The 26,661-nt window shown below is 39.3% G+C and overlaps 1 protein-coding gene across 1 annotated transcript in view; it reads right to left on the bottom strand.

The window, feature by feature from the left end:
- FAM20A (FAM20A golgi associated secretory pathway pseudokinase) overlaps positions 1 to 26,661 on the bottom strand; it is an 84,251-nt gene that overhangs the window by 12,730 nt on the left and 44,860 nt on the right. Inside the window, exons 2-4 of the mRNA XM_001378951.5 lie at positions 3,327 to 3,511; positions 2,319 to 2,369; positions 1,632 to 1,710 (exon numbers count right to left, since the gene is read on the bottom strand). Of these exons, the coding sequence (XP_001378988.2) occupies positions 1,632 to 1,710; positions 2,319 to 2,369; positions 3,327 to 3,511 (315 nt within the window). The remainder of the gene's footprint in view (positions 1 to 1,631; positions 1,711 to 2,318; positions 2,370 to 3,326; positions 3,512 to 26,661) is intronic.

The raw sequence follows: 26,661 nt of genomic DNA, 5'->3' as shown, positions 1-26,661 counted from the left end.
AATCAACTTCCTTACTTTGATGAAAACCTACCACCTTCCTTTTCCTCATTCAATTTGTCTAGAAAAAGCTGATTGTGATGAATAGGTTTATGAGGTCTAGGGAAGGTTTTATAGGATCATGAATTTAGAGTTGGAAGGAAGCTTAGAGCTCACCTGGTCCAGCTCCTTCATTTTGCAGCAGAACAAAATAAGACCTAGAGGATAAGTGAAATTTAAACTCTGACACCAAATTCAAAATTCTTTCCACCATATCAAGTAGTTTTCCAGAGAACAGAAAGGCAAGAAGAGGCCATTTATTTTCTAGATCTTTGCAGGGTTCTTCCTACAAGACAATCTGTCTATGAATGAATCTTCTAGGGAGACTAGAGGTCACTCAGTCAACAAGCATTTATCAATATTTATCAATATCATATTATTCTAGAGATATAAAGAAATATGGAAACATGGCCTTCGACCTTGAGGGGTTCATATTCTATTGGGGGATGCAACATGTATATACAATTAAGCAGGCATTTTTGGATCCCATCAGAAGAAAATGAATTCTGAGTTGTAAAAAGAAAGAATAAATTGCATTCATTTGTGTCCCTCTATAGTGTAAACCATTGAACATTAAAATTTTCTTTGTCTCCCCATCCCACAGACACAGCTATGTACATGCAGGAATTCTATTGCAGGAAAATGTGCAGGATCACTAACAGATGAAGAATATGTTAAATGTGGATACTGGTCTTTGCATTTACTTTACCAGGAGCATGAAAAATGATGCACTTGGAATAATTTTATGTTGTGGAAGGGTACTGTTGGGCTACAAAAGCAATTTAAATGCTGTAAATAAGTAGCATAAGCAATTTAAACAATGATTTGCAATCTGCAAACAAAAAAAGTAAAAAAGTAAACCAAAAGTAAATTCTCCCAACTTCCCCTCTCCCAACCAGAGCAACAACAAAACCTTAATAATGCACAAAAGCAGGAATGCTATTTTAAAAGGGAAAGAAGCATATAATCCCAAGTCAGTGAGCACCCTTTGGTGATCAGCACTACTTAAAGTCCCCATAGAATATAAGAACTGGAAGGGGCCTTAGAGATCATTTAGTCCATTCCTCTCCCATTCTGCAAATGAAACTTAACTCTGGAGAACTTAGATGACTTGTCCAAGATTACAAAGCTGGCTAGTTGTTGAACTGAGATTTTTTGATTCCTAGTCCTTTCCACGACACTACACTGCCTACCTGCTTGCTCCCTAAGATTCTCCTCTTCATATGGGTCCTGTTATACATCCAATTAAGTCAGCATTTTTGGATCCTATGAGAAGAAAGCGAATTCCACTTTGTAAAAAGAAAGAATAAATCACATTCTTCTGGGTCCCTTTACAGTGGAAAGCACTGAGCATTAAACTTTTCTTTGTCTTCCACCCTACAGACACAAGAAAATATGTTCATTTCTAGTAAAACACTCAATTGTTTTGATTGATAGCTGTTTGATCAGGGGTAATTAAACGAACGGTACCAAGCTCTAAATGACTGGCCTAGAATTTCTGGGTTGCTTTTCTCAAATGGCAGAATTTGTTGAAGCAGAACACCCCAGTGGGGTATGTGGTGGACAGTAGAGTGATGAGGAAGGCTGGTGCTTACCTCATGGGTTTGAACATTGCCTTCCCGAAGTCTTGGAACCTCAGGACCAATTTCAAGTGGACTCCACTGGGCTTCACAACTGGGATGGTGGCATAGGATAGAAGGATGAGTTTAGAAGGTCCCTGGTCCTAAGGCTTAGATCCTAATTTTGCTTCTAATTGAGCAGGTGTGGTTTATGCCTAGACTCCCTCCCAATTCCAAGATGTTAGTTCAAATCAACCTAATTTAGCAACCATTTGTAAATGCCCATTATATTCAAGACACTGTATTGAGCAGAAGGTGCCACATAGTTGGAATGGATGCCTTCTCTAGTGCCCATAGAGCAAATCTCCAGGATACTGATGGCTTTAAGCATTATTTATCTTTATTCTACTGGAAAAGGGAGATAGTGCAGATGTCTCCATGCAATCCCTGGTCTTCTCTGAAAAAAAAATATGGAACTTTCTTCTAAGAATTATAGGCAGAATCCCAGGCTTTGAATCAATATCCAGGCTCTTTAATTTTAATTATCCACCTCTGAAAGTTTTCAAATTGGGTATTATTATTGTTGTTGTCAAAACAGTCAAGTTCTAAAGCATAGTCACTATGTGATTGATGCTTTTTGCATTTTGTATGAATTGGTAGACAATGGGGTGAGTGACAATACACTGAGTGGAGGCCAGACAGAAGTGGGAGTGTGTCACTTACTCTGGGTGCAGTCACATACCCCAAGCAAAGCCTTCTCATCCTGACTGTAATCTGCAAAGGAGAGAAAGCATAGTGAGACAATTCTTGCCCACCTAACAGGCATTCCTGCATGACGCACTGGCATTAGTTTGTATCATTCCAAGAAGAAAATGGAATATGACTTGTCACCCTAATTGTCAACAATCCCTAGGGTCTCTAATTCCTTGTCTTGCTCCTACTCTCAAGACTATAATTCAGTGGAACACATGCTGGACCTCTTTTGAAGGAGACCTGAATTCCTATTCCAACTTTGCTGATTAGTTGTTGTGTGAACTCTGGCAAGTTCTTTTACCTAGGAAAGTATGGTGGCCAGCCTGTCACTATGTCAAAAGATCTGAATTTTAATCTTGCCCTTCCCACATACTAGCTTTATGTCCTTATATAAGTATCTTCATCTTTCTGGGCTTTATAAAATCAGAGAACTAGATTAGAAAATCTTTCATATCCCTTATAATTCTGATTCTCTGAACTTGCCTCAGGGTTTCAACTTTCTTTTCTTTAGAACAGAAAACACAAAATCAAAACCCTCCGGATTCCTGAGGGGCAGTTGCTTGTAGTAGAAAGATTGCTGAGAACTGAATGTTCCACTGGAGACTTGACTTCTAGCTGTGTGATTTACCAGCTGTGTGATGATGAACTAATCACTTCCCTACTTTGGGAGCCAATTTCTTCAGCTGCAAAATGAGAGGGTTAGAATAGACTATCTCTACATTCTCTTCCAGCTCTAATACTCTATGCATTCTATGTCATAAAACAGTTGTGAAAATAAAAGGAGATTTTAAAATGTGATGATAACTCTTATAAACAGTTAAAACATTCTAAAAATGTAATGACTTACTGTTAGTTTATAAATCATTTCAAAACTGCTCCTCCTCAATGGTCCCGCTGTTTGCGAGGCCCTAGAGACAAAGTGGCAACCCCCTAGGTGAGAAACTGATAAAAAACCAGGTTAATTTCAGGAAACCTTACCTGCATTGATGGTAGGAAAGTGGCTCATGTCATGAAGGAGTTTGTTGATCGTGGGACTAGATCTGGAGTACAAGCCATGGCGATTGATACCCAGCTGGAACTGGACCCAGCTGGCCTCAGGTTGGAACTGTAGTGGAGCCTCTGGGGAAGTCTGGTTGAACTTCTCTTTGTATATTTTATGTCGTCTGAAAGCACATAGTAAGACTGTCCATTGGAGGATTGAGAAAGCACACTGCAAATAGTTTATGTTCTAAAGGCCATATAAGAACCACAAGATGAAAGTTGGAGGGGGTAGAACTGGATTAATTAATTAATTTTTTAGATATGTATTATGTAGTCCGCATTATGTTGGACACTGTGGGGGAAAGGAAAGGAGGAGAAAAGGGAAGAAAGACAGATTCATAAATTACTTACAATGTGCCAGACACTGTGATTTTTAAACATTTTACACATTTATCTCACTTGTTCCTCACAACAATCTTGGATGACAGGTTATTATTTCCCCCATTTTACTGTGAAGATATCTGAGGCAGTCAGAAGTTAAGTGAGGGTCAAAGAGATAAGTAGGTTTCTGAGGTATTTGAATTGAGGTCTTCCTGACTTCAGGTCCAATAGCAAAACATTGTGACACTGAGTTGCAAGAAAGCAAGAAACTCTTGCCCTCAGTGAGCTTAAAATCAATCAATAGTATAATAGAGTCAGCTTGGCTTGACTCTAGAGATTATTAATTTTCAGGGCAAGCATTTATAAGTGAGAAGAAATCAACAAAGCCAACATGCAAATCAGGGCTTGATTTATTATTTTGTTGATTGCCTAGCCTAGACTTTTTAAGTTTCCTTAATTTAAGTTTCCTTATCTGTAAAATCATGAGGTTGAAGGACAAGATCCTCAACTTTAACATAAAACTCTATGACTTCTATTCCATAGGCTAGGCCAATAATTCTTTTTGTTTTGAGAACCCCTTTACACTCTAAAGGATTCTTGAAGAACCTAAAGAACTTCTGTTTATTTGGGTTATATCTACTAGTATTTACCATAATTAAATTAAAATGGATATGATTTAAAATATTTATCAACTCATTTAAAATAACAATAGCAAAACACATGAAATGTTAACAGAAATAACATTTTAAATGAAAAATAATAATACTTTTCAAAACAAAAAAAACAAGGTGAGTGGCATTGTTTTAGATATTTTTTTGCAAATTTCTTTAGTGTTCAACTCGATCATATCTGCTCTTATATTCAATTTTTTGTGACATGTTGTTTTGTTCAAAGTGAGGAAAATTTAGCCTCCTACAGATATATAATGGGAAAGGTTAAAGTATTTTTACAGTCAAATGCAGTTTTAGCATTATTTTGAAAATGGTTTTGACTTAACAGATTCTTTGAAATAGTCTCAGGAACTCCAGGGATCTATGGATCACATGTTGAGAACTGTTGGGCTGGACAATCTATCATAAGTCTGGCCACTGACTTGCAAGTTTTAATAGGTGGGTTTGACTTCTAGGGCAATTAAAGTTCCTGATTACTATCTCTCCTCATCTTCATGGGCTTGAGTGCCCTTTGAGGTGAAAATCATCCCTATGATAAGGGTGTTTAATTTCATCATTGGAATAATGGGATAGGAAATCTGGTGCCTGCAAACCCTAGTATCTTCATCTGTTACCCACAGTCCTTGCATTAGACCACCAGGCAGGATCACTGAAGGAATGGAAAGACGTCTCTCTGAATAGGCTTGGGGCAAGAGAAAATTTTCAGATGTGTTTGGCAATAGCTTTTGCAACTCTAAGACTATAATCATTTTCATATGCCTACAGTTTCTGTGTGAGATTCTTTTCTGCCTGCCATGGCTTATTCCTTTCTCTGTTTATGTTCCTCTTTTCCTAAAGCTAAGAAAACCTAAGCAGCAAATAGAAATAATCCTTTTCTTTATCATTTGCCCATCAGTGGAGAAAACCATATTGCTTAATTGTCCAAAAGCATGATTGACACATGCAATGAGAGCTATGACTATGCTACTGGTGGAAAAGTAGGGCAAAGGCCACCCGTTTCACCCAATCCTTTTCAGTCTAGCTGAGATTTTTATAGACTGCATTTGGCATAATAGGAGTTGAAAAGCATTCACTAACCCCAAATCAGACGTTAGCTCATCTGAAGACTTAGAGTGTGTTGGTAAGGCAGTGATACGTGAGTTATTCTCTGGCAAGTTACCAGATTGGTTTGGTCAGTTAGTCAATAAACATTCCATTAAGCATTTACTATGTGCCCTGTCTTCTGCTAAGCACTGGGGCTAAGTACAAACAAGCTATATATAGGGCAAATTGGAAGTAATTAATAGGGAAGGCACTGGAATTAAGAAGGACTGGGAGATGGTTTTCGTAGAAGGAACCATTTTAGTTGGGACTTAAAAGATGAAGCCAGGAGTAGGAGATTAGGAGAGAGAGCATTCCAGGCACATGGGGAACAGCTAGTAAAAATGACTTGAGTCAAAGGATGGAATATTTTATTTGAGGAACAGAAAGGAGGCCAATGTTGATGGAGCTCAGTGTAGGAGTAGAGGGTGGGGATAGGGTAAGATGTAAGAAGATTAGAAAGGTAGGGGGAGGCAGGTAATGAAGGGTTTTGAACACCAGAGGATTTTATAGTTGATACAACATACAACATGGAGCCCCTGGAGTTTACTATGTAGGAGAGTGACATGATCAAACCTGTGCTTTTCAGAAAGATCACTTCAATAATTAAATAGAGGATAGAATGGAATAGGGAGAAAATCGAGGTGAGCAGACCTATAGGAAGCTCTTGCATAAGTCCAGGTCTGAGGTGAAGAAGCCCTCCTTTAGGGGGCAGTGTCAGAGGAAAGAAAAAGGGAATAGACAAGAGATGCTTGCAGTTTACAGATTGGTAGCAGATTGGATATAGAGAGTGAGATGAGAATGATACCTAGGTGGTACAAGTGGGTGATTAGGAGGATGAGTCTGAATTACAAAGTGATGAGAATGTTCCTGAGGTTATGATCTAAAAAAGTGAGAGATTTCTTCCCTCCTATAAAGAAATAGCCAGCCAGGGACAGCTTATGAGAGCAGAAGAGTATCTATAGAATTCTACCCAATTGGAGACTAGCATATGGCAGCTTGTATTGATATAGCATCTTAAGGTTTACAAAGCACTTTTCAAATGTTATTTCACTGGATCCTTACAAGAATCCTGGGAGATAGATGCTATTATTATCCCCATTTTATAGTTGAGGAAACTAAAAGAAAGAGAGGTTAAATGAATTGCTCAGGATCACATAGCTAGTAAGTGTCTCAGGCTGAATTTAAACTCAGGCCTATTTTTTTAAACCCTTACCTTCTTTCTTAGACTCTATACTGTATATTGGTTCCAAGGCACAAGAGTGGTAAGGGCTAGGCAATGGGAGTTAAAAGACTTGCCCATGATTATACAGCTAGGAAGTATCTAAGTCCTGATTTGAACCCAGGACCTCCCATCTCTAGGCCTGGCTCTCAATCCACTGAGCCATCTCACTGCCCCCTGACTAATGGTCCAGTACTCATCCATTTCACCATATAGCTAACCAGTTGAAAGGTGCAGCTTTACAGTAGCAAGCTACAACATCAGAGGCAGAAACAGTTTCCATCCTGGACACAACCTTAAGAATCTAAGTAAACCTGACAATGATGTGATATGTTCCCATGTATGTATGTTTCCTGAGCATATGTGTTCTCTTTCTTACTAGTAATGTGGGAATCTGGAAGTGTAATAATGTAAATAAAGTGGAAGTAAGCTCTATGTGTATGTGAGGAGGGAGGTTTCTTTCTTCCTATGTTATTTAAGTATCTTTTGCTTTAAACTAGTTATCCTTTGTTAGTGTAGTAAAAGAAACATTGGTGTATACTCATGAGTGGTGGTTTTGGGGGAGATATTGAGGGAGGTCTGAGCAGGAAAATTGCCCAGCCTTGGAAGTTCAGCAAGGAACTGCCTGGCCTTGGAAGTTCAGAACTACAGATATGCCAAGGTCCCAGCTGCAGTGGGTACCAGATAAAAACTTAGAGGCCAGGAAAACCCCAGTAACATAAAAATGCCAAGGTCCCAAGAATAGTATGTAACAGATAAAGTACTGGAGGGAGGAGCCTACATGCTGAAGGATATTTAAGGCCCAGCCTTAAGGAGGGAACTGGGAACTCTTTTGGCTGAGTTTCCACTGGTGCACACCAGTACAATAAATGGCCCTTTTGCCTGATTGCATTGTCTACAGGTCTTCCTTGGTGGTGGGTGAATACCCGGACCCTAACATTTGGGGGCTCACCCTTCCCCTACCTCAGAACCCCTTGACAAAAGGGCCAGGGGCACTGCCTTGGACGGGGCTTTCAGGTGAGGTGAGTGGGGTTTGTGAGGGAGTGTGTGTGGTGACCGCAAGTGTATGGGGGAGGGGAGGACTCTCGATGGGCATAAGGCTTAGTGAATTATATGTGCCTGCGGTTTATACAGGACATTCTATGTCAAGTTCCGAGGCTCACCCCTTTCTTGGGTAAGGAGTTCACCCCGCTGCATCTGTCCAATCCTCCCACCTGTTTCTGAGTGTAGACTCGGTACTACCACATCTCTTAATCCTTCATGAGGAGGCCAGTCGGGAACCAGAGGAAGAGTCTGTGATCTGGGGTGGGGAAGGAATACAGTCCTGGGTACGTACTGAAATAGGAACTTTCAAGCTGGTTGAGTCCCCTGAGTACAGGGTTCGAGTCCCCATCAGGTTGAGAGGGCCCTGAGCATGGAGTTTCGTGTCTCCGTCAGGTTGGAATTGCTCTCAACTAGCTTAAAGGGAAAGGGGTTCGAGTCCCCTTTTGGGAAGATATTGCACCCCTAAGAGAGACTGGGGGATGCCCCACGATCTCTAGGTGATTTTTATGGCCCTAGGTGGCTCTTATAGCCTTAGATGATTTTTTGACACACTGAGGTTTTTTCGGCTGCAAGGGAGGGACTGGGAAGCCAGCCACTGACAAGCATTCGCTGGTATTAGGTGTCTCACTGATTAAAGTAAAGCTGCTTTGAGACACATTGCTCGGCAGTTGTTAACTCTTTCCTTGCACACAGGGAAGGAGTGCTTGTAATTATTACTTTCAACTTCTTGGTCTCAACAATAGATAATCAGCCTGCTTGTCAAACAGCTTGCTTTAAGGTTTACGGTCCTTACAAGTTTCATATAAGCCCCTAGGTCAGGATAGTACTACCCCGAAACCTAGTGAAAGTCCGTGTCTCTGTTGTTTGTCTTCTAGCTTTTACTCTTTGTCTTGTGTGTCTTTCTATATTTGGACATAGGTTTATGAATGGGTGAGAGAGGGTGCCCTATAGGTTTCTTTGAGTCTTTGTTGTGGCTAGATTAAACAAAGAAGAAAAAGGAGTTTAGGATGCAGTCTCACAAAGGAGAATTAATTTTGTAGTGGCTGTTCCCCTGCTCCCTCTGCCTGCATTCCAACCAGGCAGGCTATGAAGGAGTAACACTGTACTTTCTCCTGCAGCAGGCTTCAGGGCGGGAGAAAGAGTCTGCGTGGGAGGAGATTTAGAAGTTCCTTCCCTGAGAAACACAGTCAGTTCATGAACAACTCACCCCAACACCAGTTGAGAGCAGATAATAGTTTTGTCCAGATACTTGTAAAAAATAGACTCGAATACAGGACTACAATCCCCATGAGCCTTTGCTCCACTTCCCCAGAATGCCTTGTAATCTCACCTGGGCCGAGATCGAGAAGGTATTTAAGTAGATTCAAAGGCTTTTGAGGGGCTCTTGGGCTCTTTTTGGACTTCCGTTTTGGAGCAGACAGGGCTCTTTCCATAATGTAGGTGAGGTCTAGGCCTCTGGCCTAGACACGTGTTTTTTCTTATCCTGTATTTTCTTTTAATCCTTAACTTTAATAAACCTCTAAAAAATATAATACTCCTTGCAGAGAGAAACTAATTTCTACCTGCCTCAGATGCCTCAGTCTCCCCATCTCCCCTAAATTTTAATCTTTACAGATGGCGACCTAATGGGAAAAAAAACTCAATCTTCTGAATTCTTTTCTGATCTTTAATTCAACTTTTAATAGCTAGTGCCTAGAAAATTTTTTTTTGAGCCATATCTCTCTGGCCAAGGTTTTCTACCCTCACAAAGCTGCTACAGGCTCCGGACCTGCTGCCCACCCCACCTGGCTCGGCCTGCCGCTTCCTGCCTCAGCCTGCAGCCCTGATCGTCCTCACCTGGTACCTGGTCCCAGCCTTGCCCACCCCCGCAGCCGCTCCAGCTCCTGGCCTCTCACAGGCCCACTGCCTGCCTATTTCTGCACCCCAGACCCATGAGTGTGACCCCAGCCGGCTCATCACCCAGATCCTTGAAGCAGATCGCTCAGGACTCATTGCGACCAGCTGGTAACAGTATTGGCCACGTGGGCGGAGGGGAGAGACCAGAGGGAAAGGAGACCGGGAAATTTTCCCTTAGGCTAAGCCTCCACGTGGCTGGGGGTATTGGCCGCAGGGGTATCAGAGAGGGGAAAGAGAGAAAAGACTAGAGAGAAGAAACAGATCTTTTCAAACAGAAACTTAATAGCAATGGGCTGTTTAAAAGGATTTTTGACTCTTCTGGCAATTTCATTGATTTTGCCTGCCTGTCTGGGAGCAGACTCAGCCCAAAGATTCAACTTTAACTTTGGGGAGGAAAATGGGTGGCCCAGCGAACTGGAAGCCAGACCCAGAGACGGGAGGTCTCTAGCTAAAATCTGGCGTCCGATGCTTCCCAGCTATGGGGCCCTGGACAGATCCCTTGAACCCCTTAGTTCAACCCTTAGCCTTTACTACTCTACCTTCGGACAATAGACATTTAAATGGATAATTAAAAACAAACAAACAAACAAAAAAAACCCCAAGGAACTTTGAAGAGACTAAAGGCTACATTCTAAGGCATTTCAGACTCCAATGGTTTATAAACATCTCTGTATTCTATTGCATTGTTTTGTTTAAGGTTTAACTTTGTGATTTTAAGTTCATATATTACTGAATTGAATATTATTCTGTGAACTGAAGGTTGATTGAATTTATTTTGAATGTACTGAGTTTTAAAATTCTGTTGTTTTTTCCCCTATAACTGTGTTGAACAAATATTATTGTGAATAAGCCCATATATGAAAAAACAGCTTTTTTCTATTTTGCTGAGGATAGATGGACTTCAGAACTGGTGATAATTGTATTAACAACCTTTGGGATTTTAATGTGCTAAATACCTCAAATGATTTGATTTTAAGGGTTTTTTAAATATGATTTTTGAATTTTTTTTTAACAATCTGGTTATTTTTGCCTGCCCCTACCACGAGGTAAGGCCCATTACAGTAGCTGAAGTGAAATGTATTTTATAACCCCCAACCTTCCCACATGTGAATGGAAGCTGGGCAGTTAATCTCAGGGCATTTGTATCCCTATAAGCCTCCAAGAAAAAGGAGCACCCCTTTATTTATGCTCTTCAGCTCACTATTTTACTTCTACCAGAATGATATATAGATTTCTTGATTATGTTCTAAACCCAAGATGAGTTTTACTTTGTTTTAAAAAAAAATATGTTTAAATACCAAGGTTGAAAGATTGCTATGTTTGTAAAAATTGTGACAAATGTCCATCAATTCATAGGTTTTAAAAATGTTATACAGCAACTTATATGAAATATGAAAGTGTGTTTGTTTGCTATTGTAATTAATTGGGCTATTGAGAATTTTGGGGATTTTGATATCTACATATTTGTACTACTGTATTTTTAAAGATGAAAAATTGTTAACCTTGTTCAATTCATTTGCCTTCTACTCACAGTGATCATGGCCAGATACAAAGAGGAAATGGATCTAATTTTTTGGTGAGAAAGCCTTGTATTTTATATTTTCTTAACTGACACAGAGTGTCAATGGTTATAAGCTATATTTTTGAATTTTTTAAAGCTCTTTTATTAATATATATTTCTTGCATGTGCAATATACTTTTTCAGTTTTTTTATTATTTTTTTCTCTCCTTTTTTATATTTGAAGCACATGTCACCAGTATTAAGATTTTCTTTAACCTTTTGATTTTTAAGTTTAAGATACATTTGCTAATACATGCCCTAAAAAGCTTGTGACTATAAAAATGATGCCACTAATTATTTAAATAAATTATGGGACTTTGCTTGATGATTCTGTCTGATTCCAGGACAAGAGATACACACAAGAGCCATTTCATAGGGCCAAAGAAAGGCCAATCTAGGATGGATTGATGCACTTCTAGGCTAATACAAAGGTCTTGAACCTAGTGTGAAGACTCGAGGTTACTATGTTTAACATATGTTAAGACATAGGCTTTCCTTGTATCCACACTCACTCTTGAAGGTACTCACAGATGAGTATCCCCGAAACCTTGGCTCCTATAATCTGGTCCTCTTTTCTGCCTCTCATAGTGTGGTACCTTTCTGTAGTCCTGGCAATGACTGGGTAAATGCATCATTACTTAGATCATTTTGATTGGGCCCTGATTGAAGGACCTGTTATAGATTTATTTTTCTTCTACTTGGAATTTTTACACATAAGACTTTGATAGTCTATATTTTCATCCAGCAATTTTTCTTTTCTTTTGGATTTTCTGATGTCTTTTTAATATCTCTTGCCAATTGATTCATATACCTCATACCTCAGCCATGCATCCCTAAGTGATCCCTTTTTTTTATATCACCCTCTTAACGGGGGGAATGTAAAAAAATATCATTATTTAAATTGCAAAGTTTAAATTCCTTTTGAGAAGAATTTTAGGTAAAGAAGATGCTACTTCCTGAATTCAGAAACTGAACTGTTGGAGAAGCCATCATGAAGAAGCCTCCAGACCACGAACTGCACAAAATGAACTTTGGGTGTGGTTAATGAACATTTATTTGCATGCATACTTTCATGCCAAAGGGGACTGCCCCCTAACTGGCTTTCTGTCAATGCATCCAGTAATTATTGGTTTTATTCTTTTCTTTCTCTTATCCTCAATTATTGTAATCTTTAAATTGATTATGTTTTCATGATCCTTTGGAAAAAAATTAATTTTTTGCAAATGATCAAAGGGGGGGAATGTAAAAAATAGACTCGAATACAGGACTACAATCCCCATGAGCCTTTGCTCCACTTCCCCAGAATGCCTTGTAATCTCACCTGGGCCGAGATCGAGAAGGTATTTAAGTAGATTCAAAGGCTTTTGAGGGGCTCTTGGGCTCTTTTTGGACTTCCGTTTTGGAGCAGACAGGGCTCTTTCCATAATGTAGGTGAGGTCTAGGCCTCTGGCCTAGACACGTGTTTTTTCTTATCCTGTATTTTCTTTTAATCCTTAACTTTAATAAACCTCTAAAAAATATAATACTCCTTGCAGAGAGAAACTAATTTCTACCTGCCTCAGATGCCTCAGTCTCCCCATCTCCCCTAAATTTTAATCTTTACATACTACAATATCATTTTGTTAGAAATCACCATCAAGAAGAGGGACAGGTTAGATGGATCAGCACATACAGTTCAGAGAGAGCTAGAGAACAAGAGAGCCAGATCAGCCAATCAGAGGGCTAGTCTCAGCAGTTTAGCCCAGCCTCACTTAAAGGAGCAGTACACTGAAACTGTTTTTTTTTTTTTTTAAACCCCTACCTTCCGTCTTGGAGTCAATACTATGTATTGGCTCCAAGGCAGAAGAGTGGTAAGGGCTAGGCAATGGGGGTCAAGTGACTTGCCCAGGGTCACATGGCTGGGAAGTGTCTGAGGTCAGATTTGAACCTAGGACCTCCCGTCTCTAGGCCTGACTCTCAATCCACTGTGCTACCCAGCTGCCCCCCTGAAACTGTTTTAATGAATTTCCTCCCTGCAAATATTTCTTCTTAAGAATGGATCCTAAAACACTGATTTTTTTCCTTCACAGCATGCTTGCCACAAGTTGTATGTTTCTGTCACAGTCTCGTCTCTATGTAAAAAGGGGGGGAGTTGCAAGCTTGAACTTTCCACTGTCAAAACCTGTTCAATGATTTTTCCCTCCTTCTCCCTTTGGATGGGCACCCAAAGGAGCAGAAGAGAGAAAATTCTGAGCAGAAAAGGGAGATTCTTACTCCACAGTTAGCAATTTTCACTTAAAATTAATTCTCAACTTGGGTGGATTGCTAATGATTTTGATATGGTACAAATGCAATGTATTGGGGTAACTATTTGTCAGTTAAATGTGAAATGTTAACCAGATTTTATTGATCACAACAAAACTCATGGTTAGAAGTTTGTTTTGTTAGATCTTGCTATGCATAATGGTTTCAGTGAATTTGAGAATTGTCTAAATGTGGCTGATAGCCAGCCTGACACAGAGAGGGAATGTTTTATTTTATAAGGACAGAAATTGCACTGACTACTTTATAGATGTAAAAGTCATTCAGAAAAAGGTATGTTGTTTAGAAGAACTTATTCTAGAATTTAAACTTAGGAATCTTTCAACTCAGATTTATTTTAATGTATGTGCTGTCAGAACTAGCAGCAAGAAACTATATGACACACAAGAAGTTTTTAAAGTGGTTAATCTGTGCATGGGATTAATGATATAAGTGCTAAGAATTGATATACAAAAGAGTAAATTTTTAAATGATGTTGTCTTTGATCAAGGTTATATGAATTGTTTTTAAATGTGCAAAATGCATAGGAAGGAATTTGTAATCTAGAGATGAACATGTAGGTATCCAGATGCCAAATGCTGGAAATTAGTAATGCTGAATAAATGCTAAATATGTATGCATTTATATTATAAAGAGCATTATGTTTTCCACCTAAATAGGTTAAGGGTATATGATATACAACCTGTATGCCCTTAACAGAACAAATTCAACCAGCCCTGAAATCAAGAGGGCTTGTCATGAGGATTAAATACAGTCTAGCTTCAGATATATCAAAGAGGTCAGGCTGGAATGCCAGGTAACATGTAGCTAACTAGGAAAAGTGATAAAGTACATGTGAAAGGAAATAACTATATTTTGTAACCTATCTATATAATATATATGAATTTGGGGTGTCTGGATTTGTTTTATGAAGTGCTCCACTTCCATAAGAGTAACAGAGATACTAACTGATATTATGAATTCTAGTGTGAAATATACAACAAATTATAAATTGGAATAATGTTGATGGACTTATATTAGGAATGTAGCAATGTTTTGAGCTAGAAAGAAACTAAACTGGAGGTTCTATTCTACTTTAGACAGGTTTGAGAGAAGTACAGGTAAATGCCTTGCACTTCACTTTGGTTACACTGAAACATTGCTAACAGACTTAATCAGAGTTATTTGGAAGTGTGGAATTCAAACTGAGATCCACTGAGTGTAAATTAATATGAAGAGGATTTGATACGTTCAAACATTTACATTATAGTAAGCTCACTGGTTAAAGAAGGATGGGCCAAGGTTGCTAAGTAATAAAATCTAAGTCAAGGCCAGCAGCCTTAGGATAAAATTGCTCAGAAGCTATTAACCCCTTCCTGGCACGCAGGAAGGAGAAAGAAGTGCTTATAATTTTTCCACACTGATACTTAGGGACTGAAATAGGGATCTAAAAAAAGTTGACAATCACTGTGTGATAGAACTTAAAGATGAGTATGTTTTAATTATATATTTTGGAGGTTTTAAGGTGCTCAAGGCAGCCCTGTCTGACCAAAAAGCTAGTTTGAAGCTGTGGAATCTTAATACAAACATTCCAGGTCCAGAATGATAAAATGAGTTGAGTGATATGTGATTGATGAGTTACCACATACAAGTTCTGGGGATTTGTTGGTTGATATTCTGATTAAATATACCTGTGGCAAACAGTAGCCAAAGAGTGGGTAGGGTGTTAAAAATGGCATATATGTGGACAATGCTTGCTCAGAATTTTATCATTATTGTGTGAGTTACTGCTAAAATATGTATTTAAATATTGTTTAGATGTGAACTAAAGCTCATTGTAAATCTGTGCCATAAATTTTGTTCAATACTCAATGGCTACCTCAGTTTACCAATTTGTACTATGAACTGATATTTATGATGGATGAGCACTATGCTACAGATAGTGTTTCAATGATGTAATCCTTTAAATCAGAATTCTTTTGGGTTACCGATTAGCAATTGAAGTGATACCAGGGGGATAGTTGTTTGACTTATGATGGTAAAAACATGATAGAGAAATTGGGGAGGTATGTTGGGTTAAATTCGGAAGAAAGGGACTTTGATCTAAAGTCCATAAAGCTTTAGTATGTGGGTTTGTAAAGGAAGAATGGAAGTGGTGTTCTGCTTTTTAAACAGAAGATTTTGAAGGGAGAAAGAGAGAGAGAGACAAAGAGGGAGAGAGAAGGTGAAAGAAAACAGATGTATGTTCTGCTCTCATAATTGGATCTTTAACTTAGTGATAATATATAAAGCAATGTGTGTGTTGTGGGAAAATCACAAATGATTCTTTAAATTCTCTGGACAGTTACCCTGAAGTGATTCCTTTTTGGCCTTATCTTAGTCTTTCAGATGGCCTAGGTCCAGGAGATGATACAGCCCTGATTTATATGGAGCTATTCAATTCGGCACTCATGTTCTCTATTTAGGTTTTTGTGACTAAAGTGTGATGTCCATGAGAATAATTGAGTGATCAGCCTTGTAGGGATATCAAAGGCTTGTTTGGGGGTATGGAGATTGTTTCTGGACTGCTGATAAGCAGAATTTCTCTCAGCTGAAATGGGTGAGACTTGTCTTTTAAAGCAAAAGAAGGCTTCTGGGATTTAATGGTGACAAAGTACACCATGGACAGAGAATGTCCTGGAATGGTTATAGAGGCATGTTCTGGTCTCACCTGGAAATGGACCTCTTCTGACCATCTAGGCTGTTAATTACCTGCATGTGAAGCCACTTACTGGGTCCTTTGGGACCTGAGGAAATATTTTCCTTGGTGACAATATCCCATGATCAGCACATAATGCAAATTGTGATATTAAAGTTTCCATTTCCTCATACAACCCTAATAATTGGGAATTCTCAAATTGTTAGGAACATACTTTGAGAAGTAGGTGAAGTTTATTCCTAGATGGCTTGTATTTGTAGCCTTAATTTACCACAGTTGAAGTTTGGTTCTTGAGCTTGGAAATATAGCTCAAAGCTTCTTGAATGTCCCCAGCCTCTGGGGTAAGGAAATACATCTGTAAGATATTGTTACTCCAGTGTTTATAGATGTTATAGTTGATGTGTACTTTGCAAAGGGATTTTTTTTAACAGAAACATCACATACCAGCTCTGCAAATAACTCGGGAATCTGATTTTCCTAAAGGGATCTGTTCCTGTCAGAAGATGATTTCTGAAGATGAAGTCTGTTGGTTAAAATACCCAAATGCAAATGTGTGATGCCAATTCTGTGTACTAATGTTCTGTTCCTATCTGCTGTTCTAGTATTTGCCCCAGTACACTTCTATCTTGGGGGCTGACTCTCCCCCTTGTGACCTGTCTGCCCATTGGGGAAGTGGTAGCTGGACACCCTTCAGATCTCCAAGCAGTTCTCCACTGACCTGGGACCCTGGAATTCACTGGGGGCATGCCCCTAAAGACACTGTATCTGCAACCTTTCCCTCCCCCTCTTATTCTACTCTCCCTCTCTCCTGACCATAGAAAGGGACAGCTCTACACCCATTCTCAGCACTGAAGAAACTACAGAAGATTTGGACCTTTGCCCTTTTTCGCTTAGATATTTGGAGAGAGGAGGGGATAGGATGGCAGGGGGCACTGAACCAGGTGGGGCCTGAGATTCTGGCCCTCTGGGAGGCTGTGTGGTTCCCCTATGGATGGCTGGGCCTGCCAGATGGCAGGGCTCACTTACCAGAAGCAGTGGGGAGACAGCTAGCAAAAAGAATACATGATACCACACATAGGAGAGAGAAGCTGCTGGCCCCTGGTACACCCAACTTTTCAATTCTTCTCCCTGGCTCACTACCCTAGTCATGTCCCTTATAGGGCCCCTTTTAATCTTAATCCTACTCTTTACATTTGGCCCCTACATTTTCAACTGCCTTGTTCAGTTTGTGAAAGACCGGCTGGACGTCATCCAGGTGTTGGCCCTTCAACAACAGTACCAACTCCTAGCCACTATCGAGCTCCGGGCTGGGAGCTACAAGCTGCCTCAGTGGGCAGGCCTTTCCTCTGCCCCCTAAGAGAAAAAGTTGGAAATGAGGGAGGTCTGAGCAGGAAAATTGCCTAGCCTTGGAAGTTCAGCAAGGAACTGCCTGGCCTTGGAAGTTCAGAACTACAAATATGCCAAGGTCCCAGCTGCAGTGGGTACCAGATAAAAACTTAGAGGCCAGGAAAACCCCAGTAACATAAAAATGCCAAGGTCCCAAGAATAGTATGTAACAGATAAAGTACTGGAGGGAGGAGCCTACATGCTGAAGGATATTTAAGGCCCAGCCTTAAGGAGGGAACTGGGAACTCTTTTGGCTGAGTTTCCACTGGTGCACACCAGTACAATAAATGGCCCTTTTGCCTGATTGCATTGTCTACAGGTCTTCCTTGGTGGTGGGCGAAAACCCAGACCCTAACAATATGCCCTTAGTGTGCCTTGAATACCTGGGATGGCTTTGAGGGGTTTGTGTGTTAGGGGGTTCCCTTGGTTACATCAGTTTATATAAATTTGGGGTTTGGGAAACTGGAAAGGTTTCTTTTATTAGAAAGAAAACCCCAGTTAGGTTTCCTGTCAGCAAACCAATCCTGAGAGTTTTGATAGAAGCAGAGGTAAACTTTTTGTTGTACAATTAAGTCCAACTCTTCATGACCCCATTTCGGATTTCCTTGGCAAAGATATTGGAGTGGTTTGGCATTTTTTTCCAGCTCATTTTATAGATAGGAAACAAGCAAATAGGGTTAAATGGCTTGCCCAGGGTTATATAGCTAGTGTCTGAGGTCAGATTTGAACTCTGGAAGATATAGACCTGGCACTTTATCTACTTTGCAACCTAGCTGCCCCAGAGGTAAATAGAAGCATGGCAAAATGGAAGAACAAAACAAAACAAAAACACACTGGTCTTGAGGTCAGAAGAAATAATTAGAATCCTGGTTCTCATGCTGACTAGCTGTGAGTCAGCCTTTCTGAGGCTAATGAGGTTGGGAAGGTTGGTGGTTATTCTAAACTCTTTTCTCCCCAACCCTCCCACACACCCTTCCTTGAGTTCTCCCTGATACTACCCTCCAGTTGAATATCTCTCCTCATACTTTACTGAAAAAACCAAGGCCATTTACAATGAATTATCCCAAATTAGATCCCTCTAGTCTTCTCTGGGAGATTGCTTTTCATTCCCTCTTTCTTCTAGTCACTCATACAACCACCTTCCTAGCTCTTCCCCCAAAAGTTTTTGCCTAGACTATTCTAATAGCTTTCTAATTGTTCTGCTCCACTCAAGTTTCTCCGTGTTCCAATCTATTCTCCACACAGCTGCTGAAGTGACATTCCTAAAGCATAATTTGGACCATTTTCTCCTCATCCTTTCTAAAAAAATCCAACAACTCCCTATTACTTCTAGGACAGGGCTTTTATACTTTTTGTATCATGAACCTCTTGAGGTCTATGGATCCTTTCTTTGAATAATGTTTTTAAGGGCAAAAATAAAATACATAAAATTACAAAGGAACCAATTATATTGAAATGTCATTTAGTTATCAAAATATTGAACAAAACAAAACAAAACACAATTCATTGACTCCAGATTAAGTAGCCCTGATCTAGAATCAAATAGAAAATCCTTTGGCAATTGCCTGGCTTCATCTTAACTTTACCCCTTATCACATATTACTTCACTTCATGTACACTATGGTCCAGTCAAACTAGCCTTCTTAGCATTTCTCTTACATCTTTGATGCCAATTAGAATCTCTGGCTTCCTTCAAGGTTCAGCACAAATGATATCTCTATGTGAAGCTTTTCCTGATTATTCCCCCCCCCCCCCCGCCCAATTACTAGTACCTTTCCTTTCTAACTACATTGTATTTATTTTATTTATATTTATTCTGCATATACTAATATATGCAGACTCCTTATCAGAAATGAGTTTCATTTTGGATATTTTTGTTTTTATAGTTCATTTTAAATTTCATAAGCATAAATTCAACTATGTTATATAAGCCAGACTTGTAGAAGGAAAAGGGAAATAAAATACAAATATAATTGCAGCAAATGAGAACAAAAGGATTATATAAGAGCAAGTAGAATTCAGAATTTCTACAGCTACATCCCAAGAACCAAATGGCTTCCATAATGTTCATGCCTTCTTTCACTTGGTCAAAGACCACTTGCTTGTCATCCAACCAATTAGTCTTGGCAGTTTAGCTGAAAAACTGGGAGCCATTTGTATTGGGTCCAGCATTTACCATAGACAAGAAGATGCCAGGACCAGTATGCTTCCAGATAAAGTTTTCATCAACAAATTTCTCCCCATAGATAGACTTGCCACCAATGGCATGTGAATTCACCATCTTGGCACATGAACCCAGGAATGACTTGGTGAAAGTAAGATCCCTTTTAACCAAATTCGTTCTCTCCAGTGCTCAGAACACAGTTTTTTTGTTTTTGTTTTTTGTTTTGCTATCTTTGGAATCCTGTTTGCAAAGAGCTTGAAAGTAACCTGTCCTAGGGCCTTGTTATAGACTGTAATGTTGAAGTATGCATTGGGGTTGTCCATGATCACAGATGGTTGGACTGGGTGTCAGTAAAGGCAGAGGTGGTGTTATAGCATTTGGTGGTCAGAATGAAGATAAGGTCTGGAAAGACTCATTATGGATGCTTTTATACCTAGTGCCTAGCCAGTGTATGGCTGATAAATCTTAGTTGCTTAATAGAGGTTCCTTGAATTGAATTGAAACAACATGGAGAACAACATGGAAAGGAGTTCTTCTTGATGATGGTGATTCTCACTATCCTTGAAATTCTAACGTTTTAAAGAATGAGGTAACTGTGGCATAGCATTTGAACATTTTAGACCACAATGAATAGAACAGGAACTAATTAGGAGTGGTTGTCATGGAAACTATAGACCAGGAAGCCGAAGATATCTCAAAAAAGACTGTTCTTTTGGGTAATAACAAAATAATTGTGCTTTCAGAGAAAAGCAAAATCCTTTAGGAACATCTCATACTTGAAGGTATTTTTTTGCCATGTTTTACCCATTAAAAGTAGCCATTAGGGTTCCTTGGCATTTCCAAGCAATTACGGACCAAAGAACCTTAGGATCCAAAAGATCTTGCAATCTGTTTTCTGAATGCATTGTTCAGCTGAAACTGTGTTGTTCCTCAGTGTGCCCAACTCTTCACTATTCCATTTGGAGTTTTCTGGACAAAGATACTAGAATGGTTTGCCATTCATTCTCCAGCTCATTTGGCAGGTGAGGAAACAGGTTAAGTACGCATCTGAGGCCAGATTTGAACTCTGGTGTTCTTGATTGCAGTAGGTTGATGCTCTATCCATTGCATAACCTAGCTGCCCACAAGTGAAGCTAGTATCTCCAAATTTAATAATGATGTCTTAATTGCCTGCCTAATAACTTTCCCTCAATATTCTTCACCCTTTCTGACTTCTCTGCAATGCAATGCTTTGGAGAACAATGCACTGAATATTCATTTTAATCTTTTCAAATGCCTTTTTCCCTTCAAGAGTCACTCAAGTCCTACCTCCTATGAGGCTTTCCCCAAACTTCTCAACCTCTTCTCCATCCTTCTACAAAAAAAAATACAAAAAATTGTATTTGTTTGATATTTACTTATATGTATGTATGTGATTTCCCTTGCATAGAATAGGTAACTCCTTCTTAGCAAGGACTATTTCATTTTTGTCTTTGTATCCACAGTACTTAGCAAAGTATCAAATATACTGGTGCTAGATTTTTTTTAAACCTTCCATCTTAGACTCAGTGTATCAATTTGTTTTGCATTGACATTTAAAGTATCAGTTTTAAGGCAGAAGAGTGATAAGGGCTAGGCAATGGGAGTCAAATGACTTGCCCAGGATCACACAGCTAGGAAGTGTCTGAGGGTAGATTTTTTTTTTAATTTTAATTTTTTTGAGGGTAGATTTGAACTGAGGTCTTCTCATCTCTGGGCCTGACTCTCAATCCACTGAGTTCCTTAGCTACCCCATGCTACATGGTTTTTGATTAATTAGGATCCAGCTGAACCCTCTATGAGTTCTTTCAGACCAGACAGTAAACAATAGCTAAGTTAATGAGGCTTTTTAGAAAATTGCTCTTTTAAATCTTGCTCCTGTTCAGACAGGATCATACAAGGCAGTTGAATGAATATTAGGGTGGGGTAGGTATGGAGGGGTTGGGCATATTAGTTGCTCAAGGCAAGTATTTGCTCATTTGTTCTTTAGATATGGGGAAATGAGAGCATCTGGAAGGTAATAAAAGAAATACTTTTTTTTCTTGATTCTAGTGGGGGTAGAAACAATTTGGGGGTGGGTAGTATAATTAGAGGTGCTGAGAGTGCTTCGAGAGAAGGTGAACAGGGTGATTCTGAGGATTGAGAGGATAAGGAAGGATTGAGGGATTTAAGGTTTCTTCTTTATTTACCACATGGTTATAGACACAGAGCTGAAAAGCATCATTTTACTTAGCTATAAAGTGGGAACAACAAAACTAATACATGACAACATTTGAGGTAGAAAGCAACTTTAAGGAATTGACTATGGAAGGCAGAGAAAAGAACCAGTTATGGATTCATGGGAGAAATACCCTGTCAGCTAGGAGCTAAACTGCAAGACAGTAGACCCTGGGAACCCAAGGAAATGACCTTCCCCAGAAATGATGTCTGTGTCCATGGGGTAAAGCATGGTGAGGATTCCATGAGAAGAGGAAGGAATTGAGGCCCTCTGGTAATGGAGGTGTGAGTTGCCTTAGCCAAATGTACTCTCTACACCTGTTCCTTGTTACCTGTGTATTATAAGTCTGTACCCATTCCTCTCATCGATACTGTGTGTTTCACATGCCTTAGGAAGATATTTGCAGAATTGAGCATCCACTATTCAAAGGCAAGAATGGAGAGAAAAGATATTGTAAAAGAAAAACAATTTTTTGAATGCCAAAATTGCTTCTTGGCGAGTACCTCTTGGGCACAGAAACCTTTCTTTCTATTGGTCCATCCATATTGAATGTTATCTACACAATATTGTAAAGTCATCATGCATGAAGAATGAGTTCTTTTGCTTTTTTTGGAAAAAAATCAATATTTAATATTCAGTAACTTCAAGACAAATGTGAGTGTACATTGAAGAACATAGATCAGGAAATGGGAGAGATCAAAGGCTTATAGACTATTCATAAGAATATATTATATTTAAGTTTTTCCTTTTTTTTACCAACTTCCCACCATAGGGATAACCTTTTTGTTAAAGAGCCTGATAAAAATTAATGCAAAACAAATTGATACACTAACCATATCTGATGGTGTAGGCAGCATCAATTTTGTAACTATAGTGTGCTATATCTCCTTTGAGAGAAGGAAAATATCCATTATCTGTCCTTTAGAATCAAGATTAGCCATTAAATCAACCAAAGTTCTGGTGTCTTTTAGGGCTGCTTTCCTTTGAATTACCTTGGTCATGGGAAGAAAGGCCAGTGAAGACTCAGTCCTTATTGCTGAGCAATGTGCTTTGCCTGCCACACTATACATGGGAAGGTTTTTTTGAGCCTGATTCCAGAAATGTGTAATGGGGGGACCCTTTCCTTCCTCACTTAAGATTCTTTTTCTTCCTGTCTATTTTTGTGATGAGGAAAAGCATTTTAATTGACTACCAAACTATTTAAGTTTAAGTGTTTAAGAAAGATGGAATGAATTAATTCTTAATTCCCTAGGGGTGATGAGAAATAGAACTGTTGTGGACCTTTAGGTTAGAGGAATGGTAGCAGCAGCAGTGACTGCTTTATCTCTCTAACTATGGCTATGAACATATGGTGCCTTCATATCTCTTTGAGTTCCTTCTCTCTTGGTCTTAAGTGAATGAGGATCTGAGATGGACCAGACCAGATTTTGACCTACTGAATTTTAAAGGTCAGAAGAGCCATCAGAGGACTACTTGGAGATGACAATAGAATCTGTTGATAGCCAAAATGGCTAGCCTACTGAGGAGCCAACTCTGAGAAACAATATGCTAAATTCAGTCAAGTGGTAAACTTGCTGGGAGGTCAGGGAGATGGGGAAAATGTTTGCAGCAATAACTTGAATTTGGGTTGTGGATATAGTTTAATAGTTTGTGACCATGACTGAGCATAAGTATGGATATTTGTAGGTACCATCCTAGGACATACAAAGCCAAAATGACATGGAATTCTAGTATTTCAGACTTTGAGGATAATCTAGTCTAATACTTTCATGAAATGACCTAAAATCAGAGAATCAGAGGTAAGAGAGAGACCTCACAGGTTATTTAGTCCAACCTATAAATAAAACAAGAGTACTCTACAAAAGTTGTACCAATCCCTGTGAGCCACACATTGACTTAGAAAAATCAGGTTTTTTTGCTAAACATTTCCCAATTTCATTTTGAGGCATCTCTGCTCTACGCAAGTGGTTATCCAGCCTCCACTTAACTTTGAGCAATGAGGAGGCAACCTACTACCTCCCAAATAAAGTAAATTTTTTTTTTATTTGGGCAGCTTTAATATAGCCATATCTATATCATATGCATGAGAAAAATATAAGAATCGAAGTGAGAAAGAATAGTGAATATTCTAGTATTCTAATATCACTTGAGATAGAAACAGAAACAACATTGCCATTGAAATATACAATAGGCCACTTGGATTAAAAGAGAAAAAGGAAGAGTTCCTGGAAAATATCATAAGCCTGAAGTAAAGACATAATATAGAAATGATAGGAGGCTTCATTATATGCACATCATTTGAAATGGAATCTCTGCCAAACGATCAAAGAAAGCCATTGCTTGGAGTGAACAAGATGATAATAGACAATGAAGACAGGGCATTGGTGTTCTTCATACTTATTTTGCTTCTGTTTTTTCTTCCACAAATGATCCTTGGACTGGAAAGGACAGAACACAAATGCCTAATAAGAATTTGATGCTCAAGACAATTAGGGAGATAATGAGAGAATACCTCTCTGCTACTGATGAGTTCAATAACCAGACCCACAAGTAATATATTCTGGAGTACTGGAAAAAAAAAGTTGCCATGACTTTGAATTACTGATAGTGTTTTTTGAATAGTAGAGAACAAAAGACTGATGAAAGGCCATGGGTCTGAAGAAAGGCAAAGGTTCCCATTTGGAAAAATGAGAAGGAAATGGGATCTTCAAACTGTAAGGCCAATGGCCTTGATTTCAATTCCTAGCAAAGTTCTCAACTGTATTACTGAGAGTATGGTTAGGGGAAAAGTCACTTAACCCCCATTGCCTAGCCTTTACCACTCTTCTGCCTTGGAAACAATATAGAGTATTGTAAACCTCAAATTTCCTTAGACTTATAATTGTTGAAAATTTCACCATTGGGATATTTCATACTTGGAAAATTTCTTACTGATAGTCTATTGGAATGGGAACCCCATTGGCATGGGAGGTTCCTTCTCTTCCCTTCTTAAGATTACTTTAGGACAGAAACCCTTTGCTGAACAATGGAAAGGACTTTGACCTATGCTTAAGCATAGAACAGGAATTTCTTTGAGTCTTGATTGATTTTAGAATTGATACAATGGAGATACTTGGAATAAATCTCCACCCTATTCAGTCCTAATAGGATTGAGTAAGGGCTGCAGCCTAGATCAAAATTTAATTATTCCAATCTCTACCATACTCAAGTTAACAGGATTTAGAAAGGGCTGTAACAAAGGAGTAAAGATTTAATCATTTGAAAAATATGACCTTCAACAGACATGTGCAAAAGCCAGAAACCTCTGGGCGGTCCTGGGTTAAGCGAGAGCCTCCATTGACAGGGAAATTGATGAAGAGTGGTTGGTAGATGTGAGGACTGAGGGGAGGCAACTTGGATGGTGTCCTTAAAGATAGGAGGGTCTGGAGACGAGAGGTGGTTGAGTTTTTGAGCGGTGTGGTTCCTGGGCTCTGAGGAAGTTGCTCTGAAGGAAGCTGAAGGTGCGGGCCTCTGAGACTGTTTCTCCATTTTGGACACGTGAGTAATAGGGACTGATCTCTTTTCTTTGCCCCAGCTATCTAAGAGCTTGGGCCTTTTGGCCCAGCCTAAACAGAAGGGGTATTTAAGCCCTATTCCCTTCTCTCCCCTTTTTCTCTCTCTATATATCTCTAATTCCTTTCTTGCTCCTATTGTAATTAAACTCCAAAAAAGGCTGACGGCTGACTTGAGTTTTTCATTTAGGAATTACATAGCTGATTCCTTGGCGACCTTAAATTAATATATATCAGTCTTTTAAAGTGATTCCCTTGTAACAGTATTGATTCTAATGCGGAAGGTAAGGATTAAAAAAAAAGAAGGATGGTTAGTGAACATCAAGAACAACAGACTAACAATTCCTTTTTTTCCCCTTACAGATAGATCTATTAAACTAATATAGGTTTTCCTAGATTTTAGTGTAGTTGATGTAATCATGGAAAACAAGAGGCATATCATAGAGGTCTTGTTATCCTAACAAAGTACAAAGAAGTATCATTCTTTTATAAGATATGAAAAATTTCTTTGTTTGGGTTAATAGAGCAGCTGGCTATTGGCTACAAAAAGGTCAGCCACACCCCACTGGAGGCCCCTTAAAAAGCTAAGGTTGTTAGGCACTGAATCCATTTGAAGCTATCCATTTTGAAGCTATCAAAGAATTCAAGGTATTCAAAGCAGAAAGCAGCTCTGTGGAATGCCTCCATGCTTCATCAGGACAGGAGATGGGGCATGGGGATTTCCTTTTTCCTCTCTGCCCACTGAGTCTTGCAATAGAGCTATTTGCCCAGGGAGATATTTGCAGAGTTGAAGTTTGCACAGGGAGGGAGCAGACACATGTACTCTCCAGACAGACTCAGAGAGTAACAACATTCAAGGTAGGAAGTAGCTTAAAGGAATTTGACTATGGAAGACAGAGTATAGAAGTGTGTTGGTGAATCTTTAGCATGTTTTCCAGAGGGGGCTGCTCCCTTCACCCCCTCCATGTACAACTGAAGACATTTCTCATTTTACCCACCCTCTGACCAGCAGCCCAATGGGAGTGCTTCCTCCCTCCCCTGTTTGGGATAAGGCAGGGCGCTCTCATGCAGCATGAGGTTTGCAGTTTGGGCACTCGGTCTCTAAAAGGTTCACCATCACTAGTATAGAACCAATTATGGATTCATGGGGGAAATACCCTGG

Source organism: Monodelphis domestica, chromosome 2, assembly GCF_027887165.1.
Source record: "Monodelphis domestica isolate mMonDom1 chromosome 2, mMonDom1.pri, whole genome shotgun sequence".
Taxonomy (NCBI): domain Eukaryota; kingdom Metazoa; phylum Chordata; class Mammalia; order Didelphimorphia; family Didelphidae; genus Monodelphis; species Monodelphis domestica.
Note: the sequence above shows the minus strand (reverse complement) of the source record. Positions and strands in the feature narration are given on the sequence as shown.